This window comes from Coregonus clupeaformis, chromosome 8 (genome assembly GCF_020615455.1).
Source record: "Coregonus clupeaformis isolate EN_2021a chromosome 8, ASM2061545v1, whole genome shotgun sequence".
Taxonomy (NCBI): domain Eukaryota; kingdom Metazoa; phylum Chordata; class Actinopteri; order Salmoniformes; family Salmonidae; genus Coregonus; species Coregonus clupeaformis.
In genome coordinates, this window is record NC_059199.1 from 62,389,297 (window position 1) to 62,409,452 (window position 20,156).

A 20,156-nucleotide genomic window follows, 5' to 3' on the forward strand; every position below is an offset into this window, starting at 1 on the left:
ACAAGTGTTCAAATAAGCATGAGATTCCCTTTTTTCATCCTATTTATTGGATACCGGTTATCGGTGGAATTATCGGCCGATACCAATATAGCGTTAAAACGATCTAGCTAACATATAATCTATAATAACACTATAATATTATCATCTACTAATATTTTTATCTTTAACACAGTGACTGACCGGAGAGAGGTTTCTCATCATGAGCAAGGCGGTGAGGGTTAGGGGTTAAGGGTCAGGGTTAGGGTACGTACCGGAGAGAGGTTTCTCATCATGAGCAAGGCGGTGAGGGTTAAGGGTTAAGGGTCAGGGTTAGGGTACGTACCGGAGAGAGGTTTCTCATCATGAGCAAGGCGGTGAGGGTTAGGGGTTAAGGGTCAGGGTTAGGGTGACGTACCGGAGAGAGGTTTCTCATCATGAGCAAGGCGGTGAGGGTTAGGGGTTAAGGGTCAGGGTTAGGGTACGTACCGGAGAGAGGTTTCTCATCATGAGCAAGGCGGTGAGGGTTAGGGGTTAAGGGTCAGGGTTAGGGTACGTACCGGAGAGAGGTTACCCATCATGAGGAAGGCGGTGAGGGTTAGGGGTTAAGGGTCAGGGTCAGGGTACGTACCGGAGAGAGGTTACCCATCATGAGGAAGGCGGTGAGGGTTAGGGGTTAAGGGTCAGGGTACGTACCGGAGAGAGGTTACCCATCATGGGGAAGGCGGTGAGGGTTAGGGGTTAAGGGTCAGGGTCAGGGTACGTACCGGAGAGAGGTTACCCATCATGAGGAAGGCGGTGAGGGTTAGGGGTTAAGGGTCAGGGTTAGGGTACATACCGGAGAGAGGTTACCCATCATTACATTTACATTTTACATTTTAGTCATTTAGCAGACGCTCTTATCCAGAGCGACTTACATGAGCAATTAGGGTTAAGTGCCTTTCTTAAGGGCACATCGACAGATTTTTCACCTAGTCGGCTCGGGGATTAGAACCAGCGACCTTTCGGTTACTGGCACAACGCTCTTAACCACTAAGCCACCTGCCGCCCCATGAGGAAGGCGGTGAGGGTTAGGGGTTAAGGGTCAGGGTCAGGGTACGTACTGGAGAGAGGTTTCCCATCATGAGGAAGGCGGTGAGGGTTAGGGGTTAAGGGTCAGGGTCAGGGTACGTACTGGAGAGAGGTTTCCCATCATGAGGAAGGCAGTGAGGGTTAGGGGTTAAGGGTCAGGGTCAGGGGTACGTACTGGAGAGAGGTTTCCCATCATGAGGAAGGCGGTGAGGGTTAGGGGTTAAGGGTCAGGGTCAGGGTACGTACCGGAGAGAGGTTCCCCATCATGAGGAAGGCGGTGAGGGTTAGGGGTTAAGGGTCAGGGTCAGGGTACGTACCGGAGAGAGGTTCCCCATCATGAGGAAGGCGGTGAGGGTTAGGGGTTAAGGGTCAGGGTACGTACCGGAGAGAGGTTACCCATCATGAGCAAGGCGGTGAGGGTTAGGGGTTAAGGGTCAGGGTTAGGGTACGTACCGGAGAGAGGTTCCCCATCATGAGGAAGGCGGTGAGGGTTAGGGGTTAAGGGTCAGGGTCAGGGTACGTACTGGAGAGAGGTTTCCCATCATGAGGAAGGCGGTGAGGGTTAGGGGTTAAGGGTCAGGGTACGTACCGGAGAGAGGTTACCCATCATGAGGAAGGCGGTGAGGGTTAGGGGGTTAAGGGTCAGGGTACGTACCGGAGAGAGGTTCCCCATCATGAGGAAGGCGGTGAGGGTTAGGGGTTAAGGGTCAGGGTACGTACCGGAGAGAGGTTCCCCATCATGAGGAAGGCGGTGAGGGTGGAGTCAAACAGGAAGGCGATCCTCTTGGTGGGCGGGGCAGCAGGACCAGGGATACTCAGGCTGCTCACACTGGCGTTGTCTAACACACAGAGAGAGAAGAACTCATAATCCCATGATGCTGTGGATTGTACTGTTTTGCATGACAACAACCTTAAGACAGCACAAACAGACCTGGGATCAGGCTAGAGCCGCCCTACTCAGGGGTTATTTTGGGCAGCCTGGGCCAGAGCCAGGGCTTGTGACAGCGGAGACTCTCACCTTGGTCCTCCATGCTGGTGGTGTCCGTAGCCGAGGATCCAGCCTCCATCACAGGACTCCCCTGTTCCCAAGACAGCAGCATCTGTTTGGGGTCCACGGTGCTCCTGGGACACGGGGCGGGAAACCCCACACATACATTATACTGGGGCTGTGTGTGTGTTAGGGGGCTTGTGTCTTACACTGGGGCTGTGTGGGTGTTAGGGGGCTTGTGTCTTACACTGGGGCTGTGTGGGTGTTAGGGAGCTTGTGTCTTACACTGGGGCTGTGTCTGTGTTAGGGGGCTTGTGTCTTACACTGGGGCTGTGTCTGTGTTAGGGGGCTTGTGTCTTACACTGGGGCTGTGTGGGTGTTAGGGAGCTTGTGTCTTACACTGGGGCTGTGTGGGTGTTAGGGAGCTTGTGTCTTATAGTGGGGCTGTGTGGGTGTTAGGGAGCTTGTGTCTTACACTGGGGCTGTGTCTGTGTTAGGGGGCTTGTGTCTTACACTGGGGCTGTGTCTGTGTTAGGGGGCTTGTGTCTTATAGTGGGGCTGTGTCTGTGTTAGGGGGCTTGTGTCTTACACTGGGGCTGTGTCTGTGTTAGGGGGCTTGTGTCTTATAGTGGGGCTGTGTCTGTGTTAGGGGGCTTGTGTCTTATAGTGGGGCTGTGTCTGTGTTAGGGGGCTTGTGTCTTATAGTGGGGCTGTGTCTGTGTTAGGGGGCTTGTGTCTTATAGTGGGGCTGTGTCTGTGTTAGGGGGCTTGTGTCTTATAGTGGGGCTGTTTGTGTGTGTTAGGGGGCTTGTGTCTTATAGTGGGGCTGTGTCTGTGTTAGGGGGCTTGTGTCTTATAGTGCGGATGTGATTTAATAATGTGCTTTAAATCTGTTATTGTATTCAGGGTATTGACATCCCCTTGGGTTTGGAGCTGTGTTACATGTGTCCCAAGATGCTTTAAAAGAGGCTCACGGACCCAAATGTTTGTGGATTTGGCCCTCAACAGGCTTCCATAAAGGGCTTCAAGTGGTATGGAAGACCTACTTGAGTCTGTTGACAGAGGGGGCACTCTTCCATGTGGGGTGGAGCTGCTCTGAGCTGAACGAGTCTCCTTTCTTCAGGGCAAAGCCCAGACGACAGTACATAGACACAGCATTCTGGGAGAGGGGGAGGGAGGGAGAGAGAGAGGGGGAGGGAGGGAGAGAGAGAGGGGGAGGGTGAGAGAACAGGACTATTAAAATAACAGTGTACAGGCAGAAGCTGTATGCCAGGAATGTATTTAGAATTCAAGGCACACTTAACCAGCATGGCTACCACAGCATTCTGCAGTGATACGCCATCCCATCTGGTCTGGGCTTAGTGGGACTATCATTTGTTTTTCAACAGGACAATGACCCAACACAACTCCTGGCTGTGTAAGGGCTATTTTACCAAGAAGGAGAGTGATGGAGTGCTGCATCAGATGACCTGGCCTCCACAATCACCCGACCTCAACCAAATTGAGATGGTTTGGGATGAGTTGGACCGCAGAGTGAAGGAAAAGCAGGCAACAAGTGCTCAGCATATGTGGGAACTCCTTCAAAACTGTTGGAAAAGCATTCCAGGTGACTACCTCATGAAGCTGGTTGAGAGAATGCCAAGAGTGTGCAAAGCTGTCATCAAGGCAAAGCGTGTCTACTTTGAAAAATCAAAAATATATTTTATTTGTTTAACACTTTTTTGGTTACTACATGATTCCATATGTGTGTTATTTCATAGTTTTGATGTCTTCACTATTATTCTACAATGTAGAAAATAGTAAAAATAAAGAAAAACATTAAGCACAGGAAATATCCCTAAGGTGTGGAAAGCAGCTTTTGTTCTGCCGTTACATAAGGGAGGTGACGGTAGTGATTTGGATAACTATCGACCCATCTCTAGGCTCCCTTGTCTGGCAAAGATCCTAGAATCTATAGTCAACAAACAGTTACAATCTTTTCTTTCTGTTAACAGTATTTTTAGCCCCAATCAATCTGGTTTTAGATCTAAACACAGTACCACATCGGCCACTCTGCTTGTTGTAAATGATATTGCAAATGCCTTAGATGATAGAAAGCACTGTGCTGCGTTGTTTGTAGATTTGTCAAAAGCTTTTGACACTGTAGACCATGCTATCCTTTTGAGTAAGCTGTCATCTATAGGCACTGATGCCTGTCGATGTTTTTATGACTATCTTAAAGATAGAACTCAGGCCGTCATGGTCGACGGGGTCAAGTCTGACCCCTTACAGTTACTTAAAGGGGTCCCTCAGGGTTCAATAATTGGCCCACTATTGTTCTCACTTTATATAAACAAAATTGGTGATGATGTCAGATATTGTAAATTCCATTTATATGCAGATGACCCAGTGATGTGCTCTATTGCTCCAACAGCGGACCAAGGTACAGTGGGGAGAAAAAAATATTTAGTCAGCCACCAATTGTGCAAGTTCTCCCACTTAAAAAGATGAGAGAGGCCTGTAATTTTTCATCATAGGGACACGTCAAGTATGACAGACAAACTGAGAAAAAAAATCCAGAAAATCACATTGTAGGATTTTTAATGAATTTATTTGCAAATTATGGTGGAAAATAAGTATTTGGTCACCTACAAACAAGCAAGATTTCTGGCTCTCACAGACCTGTCACCATACCTACTGTGAAGCATGGGGGTGGAAACATCATGCTTTGGGGCTGTTTTTCTGCAAAGGGACCAGGACGACTGATCCGTGTAAAGGAAAGAATGAATGGGGCCATGTATCGTGAGATTTTGAGTGAAAACCTCCTTCCATCAGCAAGGGCATTGAAGATGAAACATGGCTGGGTCTTTCAGCATGACAATGATCCCAAACACACCGCCCAGGCAACGAAGGAGTGGCTTCGTAAGAAGCATTTCAAGGTCCTGGAGTGGCCTAGCCAGTCTCCAGATCTCAACCCCATAGAAAATCTTTGGAGGGAGTTGAAAGTCTGTGTTGCCCAGCGACAGCCTCAAAACATCACTGCTCTAGAGGAGATCTGCATGGAGGAATGGGCCAAAATACCAGCAACAGTGTGTGAAAACCTTGTGAAGACTTACAGAAAACGTTTGACCTGTGTCATTGCCAACAAGTGGTATATAACAAAGTATTGAGAAACTTTTGTTATTGACCAACTACTTATTTTCCACCATAATTTACAAATAAATTAATAAAAAATCCTACAATGTGATTTTCTGGAAAAAAATTCCTCAATTTGTCTGTCATAGTTGACGTGTACCTATGATGAAAATTACAGGCCTCTCATCTTTTGAAGTGGGAGAACTTGCACAATTGGTGGCTGACTAAATAATTTTTTCCCCCACTGTATAATGCAGTTGGAGTCTAATTTTAGGATACTACAGGGGTCTCTTTTACAGCTTAAACTTGTTTTAAACGCTAAGAAAACAAATGTCATGTTTTTTTCTAGGTCTAAACTCTCAATTAGAAACACTTTTGTAATCACTAGCTTGGATGGTACTCAAATCAAACAGGTCTCTGCATATACAGTGGGGAAAAAAAGTATTTAGTCAGCCACCAATTGTGCAAGTTCTCCCACTTAAAAAGATGAGAGAGGCCTGTAATTTTCATCATAGGTACACGTCAACTATGAGAGAATACCAGAGAATGGCACCCTATTCCCTATATAGTGCACTACTTTAGACCAGAGAATGGCACCCTATTCCCTATATAGTGCACTACTTTAGACCAGAGAATGGCACCCTATTCCCTATATAGTGCACTACTTTAGACCAGAGAATGGCACCCTATTCCCTATATAGTGCACTACTTTAGACCAGAGAATGACACCCTATTCCCTATATAGTGCACTACTTTAGACCAGAGAATGGCACCCTATTCCCTATATAGTGCACTACTTTAGACCAGAGCCCTGTAGCCGTAGTTTTGATGTAGTTTATTTCAGACCTTCAGGGTGGGCTGACTGGAAGGGCATGTCTTTACACCACATATAACAAGATGGGCCCCAATAACATACAGTCCTATAAGTAGCCAATATAACAGTGTATGTGTGTTGCGTACCTTCACCAGGCCCAAGTCGATCTCCAGAACATTAGCCAGCTGGAATGGAACCACCACAGAGGAAGAGGGTCAACACTAGATGGGGCTGAAATCACTTTAATAAAGTCAATAATAATAAAACACACCGATAAACATTGTTAAGTTGAGCACAAGTCTTATTGTTCCATTCCATTAGCCTCGTTTGAGCGTCCTGCAAGCTCCTACTGTATGAAACAGGATGTGATCTCAAGACCAGGATGGTCCAACGAGGCTAAGATGTAATATGATTTCACCCACCTCTGACACATTAGTCTGCTCATCGATGGACACAAAGATTTTGTACAAAAGGGTTTCAAAGTAGTCACCCTGGACCCTGTTCATCACGAAGCCTTCCAGGGGGGGCACTAAGAGACAATACATCATATTTATGAATAGATAATATACTGTATAATAAATAATAATATAATCAAGGGGGCACTGGGAGAAAGATGTAGCACAACAAAAAGACATCCAGGCAACGAACTGTGAGGGAACAAACAATTCTTAGCTCTCAGCCATCAGACAGTTATAGATGGTAATGTTGTGGGACCTCTTCACAGCCCTCAGCCATCAGACAGTTATAGATGGTAATGTGGTGGGGCCTCTTCAAAGCCCTCAGCCATCAGACAGTTATAGATGGTAATGTTGTGGGGCCTCTTCAAAGCCCTCAGCCATCAGACAGTAATGTTGTAGGGCCTCTTCACAGCCATCAGACAGTTATAGATGGTAATGTTGTGGGGCCTCTTCAAAGCCCTCAGCCATCAGACAGTTATAGATGGTAATGTGGTGGGGCCTCTTCACAGCCCTCAGCCATCAGACAGTTATAGATGGTAATGTTGTGGGGCCTCTTCACAGCCCTCAGCCATCAGACAGTTATAGATGGTAATGTTGTGGGGCCTCTTCAAAGCCCTCAGCCATCAGACAGTTATAGATGGTAATGTTGTGGGGCCTCTTCAAAGCCCTCAGCCATCAGACAGTTATAGATGGTAATTATTTTTTATTATTTTTGTTTATTTTTGTCATTTAGCAGACGCTCTTATCCAGAGCGACTTACAGGAGCAATTAGGGTTAAGTGCCTTGCTCAAGGGCACATCGACAGATTTTTCACCTAGTCGGCTCGGGGATTAGAACCAGCGACCTTTCGGTTACTGGCACAACGCTCTTACCCACTAAGCTACCTGCCGCTCAGGACCCTGTCTTTCAAAGATAATTCGTAAAAATCCAAATAACTTCACAGGTAATGTGGTGGGGCCTCTTCAAAGCCCTCAGCCATCAGACAGTTATAGATGGTAATGTTGTGGGGCCTCTTCAAAGCCCTCAGCCATCAGACAGTTATAGATGGTAATGTTGTGGGGCCTCTTCACAGCCCTCAGCCATCAGACAGTTATAGATGGTAATGTTGTGGGGCCTCTTCACAGCCCTCAGCCATCAGACAGTTATAGATGGTAATGTTGTGGGGCCTCTTCAAAGCCCTCAGCCATCAGACAGTTATAGATGGTAATGTTGTGGGGCCTCTTCAAAGCCCTCAGCCATCAGACAGTTATAGATGGTAATGTTGTGGGGCCTCTTCACAGCCCTCAGCCATCAGACAGTTATAGATGGTAATGTTGTGGGGCCTCTTCACAGCCCTCAGCCATCAGACAGTTATAGATGGTAATGTTGTGGGGGCCTCTTCAAAGCCCTCAGCCATCAGACAGTTATAGATGGTAATGTTGTGGGACCTCTTCACAGCCCTCAGCCATCAGACAGTTATAGATGGTAATGTTGTGGGGCCTCTTCACAGCCCTCAGCCATCAGACAGTTATAGATGGTAATGTTATGGGGCCTCTTCACAGCCCTCAGCCATCAGACAGTTATAGATGGTAATGTTGTGGGGCCTCTTCACAGCCCTCAGCCATCAGACAGTTATAGATGGTAATGTTGTGGGGCCTCTTCACAGCCCTCAGACAGTTATAAACTCAGCAAAAAAAGAAACGTCCCCTTTTCAGGACCCTGTCTTTCAAAGATAATTCGTAAAAATCCAAATAACTTCACAGATCTTCATTGTAAAGGGTTTAAACACTGTTTCCCATGCTTGTTCAATGAACCATAAACAATTAATGAACATGCACCTGTGGAACGGTCGTTAAGACACTAACAGCTTACAGACGGTAGGCAATTAAGGTCACAGTTATGAAAACTAAGACAGCGCTCCTTCCCTTCCAAATGGATTTGTAATATCTCACTCAGATCATGGAGCTGCTGCCATTACCCACGATGCCTGGCTGAATAAACCACTAACACAGTATGAGATATATAGGACCATAAAAGGTGTGTGTGTTTGTCTGTGTGTGTGTGTGTGTGTCTGTCTGTGTCTGTGTCTGTGTGTGTGTGTGTCACGCCCTGACTTATGGGACTCTAGTATGTTGAGTCAGGGTGTGGAGTTCTATGTTGTATTTTCTATGTTCTCTTTCTAGGTGTTGTATTTCTATGTTTGGCCGGGTGTGATTCCCAATCAGAGGCAGCTGTCGCTCGTTGTCTCTGATTGGGGATCATACTTAGGCAGCCTGTTTGTATCATTAGTTGTGGGGATCTTGGTCCGTGTATAGGCTTGTATTGTGTTTAGCCTGAGGACGTCACGTTACGTTGTTTGTGTGTTTATTTTATAAAATAAACATGTGTGCATTTCACGCTGCGCCTTGGTGTGACCCGTCCTTCAACGAACGTGACAGTGTGTGTTATAATAATAATAATATGCCATTTAGCAGACGCTTTTATCCAAAACGACTTACAGTCATGCGTGCATACATTATTATTTTTTGTGTATGGGTGGTCCCGGGGATCGAACCCACTACCTTGGCATTACAAGCGCCGTGCTCTACCAGCTGAGCTACAGAGGACCACGATACCAGCATTTCATTTGGATAACAGGTTTAATAGCACGATACCGTGAGAGACACTTAAATGAATTAGGTTTTGGTGGCAATCAGCTTTGAAATCAGCGTATTCTGCGTTATGGTTTGCATATTATCACAAACTAAGTACTAGATTAGTGAATTGAGGTTAGCTTTAGCTGTCAGCTACAAAGGAAAGTTGGCCTACAAAGCTCTTCCATTGTTCTAGCTTGTATGAAAAAAAAAATTTGCGAACAGTAATTAGCAGTTTCAAAATTTCAACATGCCGTGTCGCATTATTCAAGTGTGTTAACTTGTGTGCAGCATGAGTGGGGAGTTCACTTGATGCAGCCCAAAGCTTGCATTGTAAAGTCTCTGTAAGTCGCTCTGGATAAGAGCGTCTGCTAAATGACTTAAATGTAAAGTGTTCTAGCCTGTATGGACATTGTTTTGCAAACAGTAATTGACAGTTTCAACATTTCAACGTTTTTTTAATGTTCTAATATCGAAAAAAATCTGGAAGTTTCTGTATACCGTGCAACACTAGTGTGTGCCTCTGGAAAATAGCTCTGTTAGTAGCTACCTGAAATACAGCTGGCATCAGAGATGGGCACGTCTAGATAGATGTATCCCCTGTTGTACAGACCTGAAGGAGAACAGATAGCACATATTATCATAAGATCACATAGTAACAGCAATATATGACCATGTATGAAAACAGCATTGAAATAGTATTAGAACTAAGGGAGTGTTTTTGAAGTGCATACTGATTTATTGATCTACAAATCTCATTAGAAATACTTCTGTTATGGCAGAGCAGCATATGTGCCCCATACCCTAAATCTTTACCTTCCCCAGTCTCGCATACATGCCCCTACATCTTCCCCAGTCTCCCATCAGCCCCAGTCTCTCATCTTCCCCAGTCTCTCATCTTCCCCAGTCTCCCATCAGCCCCAGTCTCCCATCTTCCCCAGTCTCCCATCAGCCCCAGTCTCCCATCAGCCCCAGTCTCCCATCTTCCCCAGTCTCCCATCTTCCCCAGTCTCTCATCTTCCCCAGTCTCCCATCTTCCCCAGTCTCCCATCTTCCCCATCGGCCCCAGTCTCTCATCTTCCCCAGTCTCCCATTTTCCCCATCTTCCCCAGTCTCTCATCTTCCCCAGGCTCCCATCTTCCCCAGGCTCCCATCTTCCCCAGTCTCCCATCTTCCCCAGTCTCCCATCTTCCCCAGTCTCCCATCTTCCCCAGTTTCCATCGGCCCCAGTCTCCCATCTTCCCCAGTCTCTCATCGGCCCCAGTCTCCCATCTTCCCCAGTCTCCCCAGTCTCCCATCTTCCCCATCGGCCCCAGTCTCCCATCTTCCCCAGTCTCCCATCTTCCCCATCTTCCCCAGTATCTCATCTTCCCCAGTCTCCCATCTTCCCCAGTCTCCCATCTTCCCCAGTTTCCATCGGCCCCAGTCTCCCATCTTCCCCAGTCTCCCATCTTCCCCAGTCTCCCATCTTCCCCAGTCTCTCATCGGCCCCAGTCTCCCATCTTCCCCAGTCTCTCATCGGCCCCAGTCTCCCATCTTCCCCAGTCTCTCATCGGCCCCAGGCTCCCATCTTCCCCAGTCTCCCATCTTCCCCAGTCTCCCATCTTCCCCAGTCTCCCATCTTCCCCAGTCTCCCATCTTCCCCAGTCTCCATCGGCCCCAGTCTCCCATCTTCCCCAGTCTCTCATCGGCCCCAGTCTCCCATCTTCCCCAGTCTCTCATCGGCCCCAGGCTCCCATCTTCCCCAGTCTCCCATCTTCCCCAGTCTCCCATCTTCCCCAGTCTCCCATCTTCCCCAGTCTCCCATCTTCCCCAGTTTCCATCAGCCCCAGTCTCCCATCTTCCCCAGTCTCTCATCGGCCCCAGTCTCCCATCTTCCCCAGTCTCCCATCTTCCCCAGTCTCCCATCTTCCCCGGTCCCCAACAGCCCTGGTCCCACATTGGCCCCGGCCCCCCATCGACCCCAGTTTCCATCTTCCCCAGTCTCCCATCTTCCCCATCTTCCCCAGTCTCCCATCTTCCCCAGTCTCCCATCTTCCCCAGTCTCCCATCTTCCCCAGGCTTCTATCTTCCCCAGTCTCCCATCTTCCCCAGTCTCCCATCTTCCCCAGTCTCCCATCGGCCCCAGTCTCCCATCTTCCCCATCGGCCCCAGTCTCCCATCTTCCCCAGTCTCCCATCTTCCCCAGTCTCCCATCTTCCCCAGTCTCCCATCTTCCCCAGTCTCTCATCGGCCCCAGTCTCCCATCTTCCCCAGTCTCCCATCTTCCCCGGTCCCCAACAGCCCTGGTCCCACATTGGCCCCGGCCCCCCATCGACCCCAGTTTCCATCTTCCCCAGTCTCCCATCTTCCCCATCTTCCCCAGTCTCCCATCTTCCCCAGTCTCCCATCTTCCCCAGTCTCCCATCTTCCCCAGGCTTCTATCTTCCCCAGTCTCCCATCTTCCCCAGTCTCCCATCTTCCCCAGTCTCCCATCGGCCCCAGTCTCCCCATCTTCCCCATCGGCCCCAGTCTCCCATCTTCCCCAGTCTCCCATCTTCCCCAGTCTCCCATCTTCCCCAGTCTCCCATCTTCCCCAGTCTCTCATCGGCCCCAGTCTCCCATCTTCCCCAGTCTCCCATCTTCCCCGGTCCCCAACAGCCCTGGTCCCACATTGGCCCCGGCCCCCATCGACCCCAGTTTCCATCTTCCCCAGTCTCCCATCTTCCCCATCTTCCCCAGTCTCCCATCTTCCCCAGTCTCCCATCTTCTCCAGTCTCCCATCTTCCCCAGTCTCCCATCGGCCCCAGTCTCCCATCTTCCCCATCGGCCCCAGTCTCCCATCTTCCCTAGTCTCTCATCGGCCCCAGTCTCCCAGCTTCCCCAGTCTCCCATCTTCCCCGGTCCCCAACAGCCCTGGTCCCACATTGGCCCCGGCCCCCCATCGACCCCAGTTTCCATCTTCCCCAGTCTCCCATCTTCCCCAGTCTCCCATCTTCCCCAGTCTCCCATCTTCCCCAGTCTCCCATCTTCCCCAGTCTCCCATCTTCCCCATCTTCCCCAGTCTCCCATCTTCCCCAGTCTCTCATCGGCCCCAGTCTCCCATCTTCCCCAGTCTCCCATCTTCCCCAGTCTCCCATCTTCCCCAGTCTCTCATCGGCCCCAGTCTCCCATCTTCCCCAGTCTCCCCAGTCTCTCATCGGCCCCAGTCTCCCATCGGCCCCAGTCTCCCATCTTCCCCCATCGGCCCCAGTCTCCCATCTTCCCCAGTCTCTCATCGGCCCCAGTCTCTCATCGGCCCCAGTCTCCCATCTTCCCCAGTCTCCCCAGTCTCTCAATGGCCCCAGTCTCCCATCGGCCCCAGTCTCCCATCTTCCCCAATCGGCCCCAGTCTCCCATCTTCCCCAGTCTCCAATCTTCCCCAGTCTCCATCTTCCCCAGTCTCCCATCCTCCCCAGTCTCCATCTTCCCCAGTCTCCCATCTTCCCCAGTCTCCCATCTTCCCCAGTCTCCCATCTTCCCCAGTCTCCTATCTTCCCCAGTCTCCAATCTTCCCCAGTCTCCAATCTTCCTCAGTCTCCATCTTCCCCAGTCTCCCATCTTTCCCAGTCTCCCATCTTTCCCAGTCTCCATCTTCCCCAGTCTCCATCTTCCCCAGTCTCCCGTCGGCCCCAGTCTCCCATCTTCCCCAGTCTCCCGTCGGCCCCAGTCTCCCGTCTTCCCCAGTCTCCCGTCGGCCCCAGTCTCCCATCTTCCCCAGTCTCCCATCTTCCCCAGTCTCCCATCTTCCCCAGTCTCCCATCTTCCCCAGTCTCCCATCTTCCCCAGTCTCCCGTCGGCCCCAGTCTCCCGTCGGCCCCAGTCTCCCATCTTCCCCAGTCTCCCGTCGGCCGCAGTCTCCATCTTCCCCAGTCTCCCGTCGGCCCCAGTCTCCCGTCGGCCCCAGTCTCCCATCTACCCCAGTCTCCCGTCGGCCCCAGTCTCCCATCTTCCCCAGTCTCCATCTTCCCCAGTCTCCCGTCGGCCCCAGTCTCCCATCTTCCCCAGTCTCCCATCTTTCCCAGTCTCCCGTCGGCCCCAGTCTCCCGTCGGCCCCAGTCTCCCGTCGGCCCCAGTCTCCCGTCGGCCCCAGTCTCCCGTCGGCCCCAGTCTCCCGTCGGCCCCAGTCTCCCGTCGGCCCCAGTAGTCTCCCATCTTCCCCAGTCTTCCCCCGTCGGCCCCAGTCTCCCGTCGGCCCCAGTCTCCCATCTTCCCCAGTCTCCCGTCTTCCCCAGTCTCCCGTCGGCCCCAGTCTCCCATCTTCCCCAGTCTCCCGTCTTCCCCAGTCTCCCGTCGGCCCCAGTCTCCCATCTTCCCCAGTCTCCCGTCGGCCCCAGTCTCCCGTCGGCCCCAGTCTCCCGTCGGCCCCAGTCTCCCGTCGGCCCCAGTCTCCCGTCGGCCCCAGTCTCCCGTCGGCCCCAGTCTCCCGTCGGCCCCAGTCTCCCGTCGGCCCCAGTAGTCTCCCGTCTTCCCCAGTAGTCTCCCGTCTTCCCCAGTCTTCCCCGTCGGCCCCAGTCTCCCGTCGGCCCCAGTCTCCCCATCTTCCCCAGTCTCCCGTCGGCCCCAGTCTCCCATCTTCCCCAGTCTCCCGTCGGCCCCAGTCTCCCGTCGGCCCCAGTCTCCCGTCTTCCCCAGTCTCCCGTCTTCCCCAGTCTCCCGTTCGGCCCCAGTCTCCCGTCGGCCCCAGTCTCCCGTCGGCCCCAGTCTCCCGTCGGCCCCAGTCTCCCGCCGGCCCCAGTCTCCCGGTCGGCCCCAGTCTCCCGTCGGCCCCAGTCTCCCGTCGGCCACAGTCTCCCGTCTTCCCCAGTCTCCCGTCGGCCCCAGTCTTCCCCCGTCGGCCCCAGTCTTCCCCGTCGGCCCCAGTCTTCCCCGTCGGCCCCAGTCTCCCGTCGGCCCCAGTCTCCCCGTCTACCCCAGTCTCCCGTCGGCCCCAGTCTCCCGCCGGCCCCAGTCTCCCGTCGGCCCCAGTCTTCCCCGTCGGCCCCAGTCTTCCCCGTCGGCCCCAGTCTTCCCCCGTCGGCCCCAGTCTTCCCCGTCGGCCCCAGTCTCCCGTCGGCCCCAGTCTCCCGTCGCCGCCCCAGTCTCCCCAGTCTCCCGTCGGCCCCAGTCTCCCGTCGGCCCCAGTCTCCCGTCTTCCCCAGTCTCCCGTCGCCCCAGTCTCCCGTCTTCCCCAGTCTCCCGTCGGCCCCAGTCTTCTCCCTCGTCGGCCCCAGTCTTCCCCCGTCGGCCCCAGTCTTCCCCCGTCGGCCCCAGTCTCCCCCGTCGGCCCCAGTCTCCCCGTCTACCCCAGTCTCCCGTCTGCCCCAGTCTCCCGTCGGCCCCAGTCTCCCGTCGGCCCCAGTCTCCGGTCGGCCCCAGTCTTCCCCCGTCGGCCCCAGTCTTCCCCCGTCGGCCCCAGTCTTCCCCGTCGGCCCCAGTCTCCCGTCGGCCCCAGTCTCCCCGTCGGCCCCAGTCGGCCCCAGTCTCCCGTCGGCCCCAGTCTCCCGTCGGCCCCAGTCTCCCGTCGGCCCCAGTCTCCCGTCGGCCCCAGTCTCCCGTCGGCCCAAGTCTCCCGTCGGCCCCAGTCTCCCGTCGGCCCCAGTCTCCCGTCGGCCCAGTCTGTTACTCTCCCATCAGAACCACGATGGACCATAATGACAGGGGAGGCATCTCATCACACTAAACTGTTTTCCAATAATACCAAAGACACCCTGATGGCTAACGATTACCATCCATCCACACCACTGTGTCATTTAGCAGCCAGGCGGGATGAGAAGAGATACCACTCACTCAGCACCACATTGTACTCCATTGATCCGGCCAGCTGGGGTCCTGAATCTATCATCATATCAATCGCCTTCCTCTCTGCCATTGAGCAGATCTGAAATCAGACAGGAGAGGGGGGAGACAGACAGGAGAGGGGGGACAGACAGACAGGAGAGGGGGGACACAGACAGACAGGAGAGGGGGGACAGACAGGAGAGGGGGGACAGACAGACAGGAGAGGGGAGACACAGACAGACAGGAGAGGGGAGACACAGACAGACAGGAGAGGGGGGACAGACAGACAGGAGAGGGGAGACACAGACAGACAGGAGAGGGGGGACACAGACAGACAGGAGAGGGGGACACAGACAGACAGGAGAGGGGGACACAGACAGGAGAGGGGGGACAGACAGGAGAGGGGGGACAGACAGACAGGAGAGGGGGAGACACAGACAGACAGGAGAGGGGGGGAGACAGACAGACAGGAGAGGGGGACAGACAGACAGGAGAGGGGGACAGACAGACAGGAGAGGGGGACAGACAGACAGGAGAGGGGAGACACAGACAGACAGGAGAGGGGGGAGACAGACAGACAGGAGAGGGGGACAGACAGACAGGAGAGGGGGGACACAGACAGACAGGAGAGGGGGGACAGACAGACAGGAGAGGGGGGACACAGACAGGAGAGGGGGGACACAGACAGGAGAGGGGGGACAGACAGACAGGAGAGGGGGACAGACAGACAGGAGAGGGGGGACAGACAGACAGGAGAGGGGGACAGACAGACAGGAGAGGGGAGACACAGACAGACAGGAGAGGGGGGACAGACAGACAGGAGAGGGGGGACAGACAGACAGGAGAGGGGGACACAGACAGACAGGAGAGGGGGGACAGACAGACAGGAGAGGGGGACAGACAGACAGGAGAGGGGGGACACAGACAGACAGGAGAGGGGGGACACAGACAGACAGGAGAGGGGGGACAGACAGACAGGAGAGGGGGACACAGACAGACAGGAGAGGGGGGACAGACAGACAGGAGAGGGGGGACACAGACAGACAGGAGAGGGGGGACAGACAGGAGAGGGGGGACAGACAGACAGGAGAGGGGGACACAGACAGACAGGAGAGGGGGGACACAGACAGGCAGGAGAGGGGGACAGACAGACAGGAGAGGGGGGGACACAGACAGACAGGAGAGGGGGGACAGACAGACAGACAGGAGAGGGGGGACAGACATACAGGAGAGGGGACACAGACAGACAGGAGAGGGGGACACAGACAGACAGGAGAGGGGGACAGACAGACAGGAGAGGGGGGACACAGACAGACAGGAGAGGGGGACACAGACAGACAGGAGAGGGGGACAGACAGACAGACAGGAGAGGGGGACAGACAGACAGGAGAGGGGACACAGACAGACAGGAGAGGGGACACAGACAGACAGGGAGAGGGGGGGACACAGACAGACAGGAGAGGGGGGACACAGACAGACAGGAGAGGGGGGACAGACAGACAGGAGAGGGGGGACAGACAGACAGGAGAGGGGGACAGACAGACAGGAGAGGGGGACACAGACAGACAGGAGAGGGGAGACACAGACAGACAGGAGAGGGGGACAGACAGACAGGAGAGGGGGGACAGACAGACAGGAGAGGGGGGACACAGACAGACAGGAGAGGGGAGACACAGACAGACAGGAGAGGGGGGACACAGACAGACAGGAGAGGGGAGACACAGACAGACAGGAGAGGGGAGACACAGACAGACAGGAGAGGGGGGACACAGACAGACAGGAGAGGGGGACACAGACAGACAGGAGAGGGGGGACACAGACAGACAGGAGAGGGGGACAGACAGACAGGAGAGGGGGGACACAGACAGACAGGAGAGGGGCGACAGACAGACAGGAGAGGGGGACACAGACAGACAGGAGAGGGGGGGACACAGACAGGAGAGGGGGGACACAGACAGACAGGAGAGGGGGGACACAGACAGACAGGAGAGGGGGACAGACAGACAGGAGAGGGGAGACACAGACAGACAGGAGAGGGGACACAGACAGACAGGAGAGGGGAGACACAGACAGACAGGAGAGGGGGGACACAGACAGACAGGAGAGGGGGGACAGACAGACAGGAGAGGGGGGACACAGACAGACAGGAGAGGGGGACAGACAGACAGGAGAGGGGAGACAGACAGACAGGAGAGGGGGGACACAGACAGACAGGAGAGGGGGGACAGACAGACAGGAGAGGGGGGGACAGACAGACAGGAGAGGGGGGACAGACAGACAGGAGAGGGGGGAGACAGACAGGAGAGGGGAGACACAGACAGACAGGAGAGGGGGACACAGACAGACAGGAGAGGGGGACAGACAGACAGGAGAGGGGGGACACAGACAGACAGGAGAGGGGGACACAGACAGACAGGAGAGGGGGGGACACAGACAGACAGGAGAGGGGGACAGACAGACAGGAGAGGGGGGACAGACAGACAGGAGAGGGGAGACACAGACAGACAGGAGAGGGGGGACACAGACAGACAGGAGAGGGGGGACAGACAGACAGGAGAGGGGGGACAGACAGACAGGAGAGGGGGGACACAGACAGACAGGAGAGGGGGGACAGACAGACAGGAGAGGGGGGACAGACAGACAGGAGAGGGGGACACAGACAGACAGGAGAGGGGGGACAGACAGACAGGAGAGGGGACACAGAGAGACAGGAGAGGGGGACAGAGAGACAGGAGAGGGGGGACAGACAGACAGGAGAGGGGGACACAGACAGACAGGAGAGGGGGGACACAGACAGACAGGAGAGGGGGGGGACACAGACAGACAGGAGAGGGGGGACAGACAGACAGGAGAGAAGGAGGAGAGGATAGAAAAGGGATAGAGGACAGAGGACAGACAGAGGACAGACAGAGGACAGACAGAGGACAGACAGAGGACAGACAGACGACAGAGGACAGACAGAGGACAGACAGAGGACAGACAGAGGACAGACAGAGGACACAGCATCGATCAAAAGAGAGAAAGAGAAACACATGAAATGTCTTCTGGTGGTCATAGCAACACTTACAGTCAACTTCAGGTAGGATATCACAGTCTAGCTAGCTAGTTCCCTGAATCTTTCTGCCAACGTGTCTTGTGTGTAGCACTTCTGAGAAACCAGTGTTTTCAGTAAGAACATGGAGTAGCCAAAACACTGACAAAAAACATCTAACACTATCAGGAAGCTCTACAGAGACTCACCCTGATGTCATCCTCTGTGATGTATCCGGTCTGAGCCACCCACCACGGCTCTACGGAGATCTCTACTGGCTTGGAGGGCAGCAGGTCCCGCGCCGTTTTCCTACGGAAGAATTTCTGACAGGAGACACAAGTCCAGACATGTTAAGTTAGTATTCATTAGCCAGTAATGAAGCCCAAATTATGACCAAGGAAATAACAACACGCTTAATGACCAAGGTAATAACAACACGCTTAATGACCAAGGTAATAACATGCTTAATGACCAAGGTAATAACAACATGCTTAATGACCAAGGTAATAACAACATGCTTAATGACCAAGGTAATAACAACATGCTTAATGACCAAGGTAATAACAACATGCTTAATGACCAAGGTAATAACAACATGCTTAATGACCAAGGTAATAACAACACGCTTAATGACCAAGGTAATAACAACATGCTTAATGACCAAGGTAATAACAACATGCTTAATGACCAAGGTAATAACAACATGCTTAATGACCAAGGTAATAACAACATGCTTAATGACCAAGGTAATAACAACATGCTTAATGACCAAGGTAATAACAACATGCTTAATGACCAAGGTAATAACAACACGCTTAATGACCAAGGTAATAACAACACGCTTAATGACCAAGGTAATAACAACATGCTTAATGACCAAGGTAATAACAACATGCTTAATGACCAATGTAATAACAACATGCTTAATGACCAAGGTAATAACAACATGCTTAATGACCAAGGTAATAACAACATGCTTAATGACCAATGTAATAACAACATGCTTAATGACCAAGGTAATAACAACATGCTTAATGACCAAGGTAATAACAACATGCTTAATGACCAAGGTAATAACAACATGCTTAATGACCAAGGTAATAACAACATGCTTAATGACCAAGGTAATAACAACATGCTTAATGACCAATGTAATAACAACATGCTTAATGACCAAGGTAATAACAACATGCTTAATGACCAAGGTAATAACAACATGCTTAATGACCAAGGTAATAACAACATGCTTAATGACCAAGGTAATAACAACACGCTTAATGACCAAGGTAATAACAACACGCTTAATGACCAAGGTAATAACAACATGCTTAATGACCAAGGTAATAACAACATGCTTAATGACCAAGGTAATAACAACATGCTTAATGACCAAGGTAATAACAACATGCTTAATGACCAAGGTAATAACAACATGCTTAATGACCAAGGTAATAACAACATGCTTAATGACCAAGGTAATAACAACATGCTTAATGACCAAGGTAATAACAACATGTTAATGACCAAGGTAATAACAACATGCTTAATGACCAATGTAATAACAACATGCTTAATGACCAAGGTAATAACAACATGCTTAATGACCAAGGTAATAACAACATGCTTAATGACCAAGGTAATAACAACATGCTTAATGACCAAGGTAATAACAACACGCTTAATGACCAAGGTAATAACAACACGCTTAATGACCAAGGTAATAACAACATGCTTAATGACCAAGGTAATAACAACATGCTTAATGACCAAGGTAATAACAACACGCTTAATGACCAAGGTAATAACAACATGCTTAATGACCAAGGTAATAACAACATGCTTAATGACCAAGGTAATAACAACATGCTTAATGACCAAGGTAATAACAACATGCTTAATGACCAAGGTAATAACAACATGCTTAATGACCAAGGTAATAACAACATGCTTAATGACCAAGGTAATAACAACATGCTTAATGACCAAGGTAATAACAACATGCTTAATGACCAAGGTAATAACAACATGCTTAATGACCAAGGTAATAACAACATGCTTAATGACCAAGGTAATAACAACATGCTTAATGACCAAGGTAATAACAACATGCTTAATGACCAAGGTAATAACAACATGCTTAATGACCAAGGTAATAACAACATGCTTAATGACCAAGGTAATAACAACATGCTTAATGACCATGGTAATAACAACATGCTTAATGACCAAGGTAATAACAACACGCTTAATGACCAAGGTAATAACAACATGCTTAATGACCAAGGTAATAACAACATGCTTAATGACCAAGGTA

General features: G+C 51.6%; 1 protein-coding gene across 1 annotated transcript in view; it reads right to left on the reverse strand.

Annotated features, from left to right (window-relative positions):
* Positions 1-20,156, reverse strand: part of fam91a1 (family with sequence similarity 91 member A1) — a 106,970-nt gene that overhangs the window by 64,958 nt on the left and 21,856 nt on the right. Inside the window, exons 6-13 of the mRNA XM_041884158.2 lie at positions 18,052-18,165; positions 14,821-14,911; positions 9,584-9,646; positions 6,386-6,492; positions 6,110-6,148; positions 3,082-3,194; positions 2,066-2,169; positions 1,768-1,886 (exon numbers count right to left, since the gene is read on the reverse strand). Coding sequence (XP_041740092.1) covers positions 1,768-1,886; positions 2,066-2,169; positions 3,082-3,194; positions 6,110-6,148; positions 6,386-6,492; positions 9,584-9,646; positions 14,821-14,911; positions 18,052-18,165 — 750 coding nt within the window. The remainder of the gene's footprint in view (positions 1-1,767; positions 1,887-2,065; positions 2,170-3,081; positions 3,195-6,109; positions 6,149-6,385; positions 6,493-9,583; positions 9,647-14,820; positions 14,912-18,051; positions 18,166-20,156) is intronic.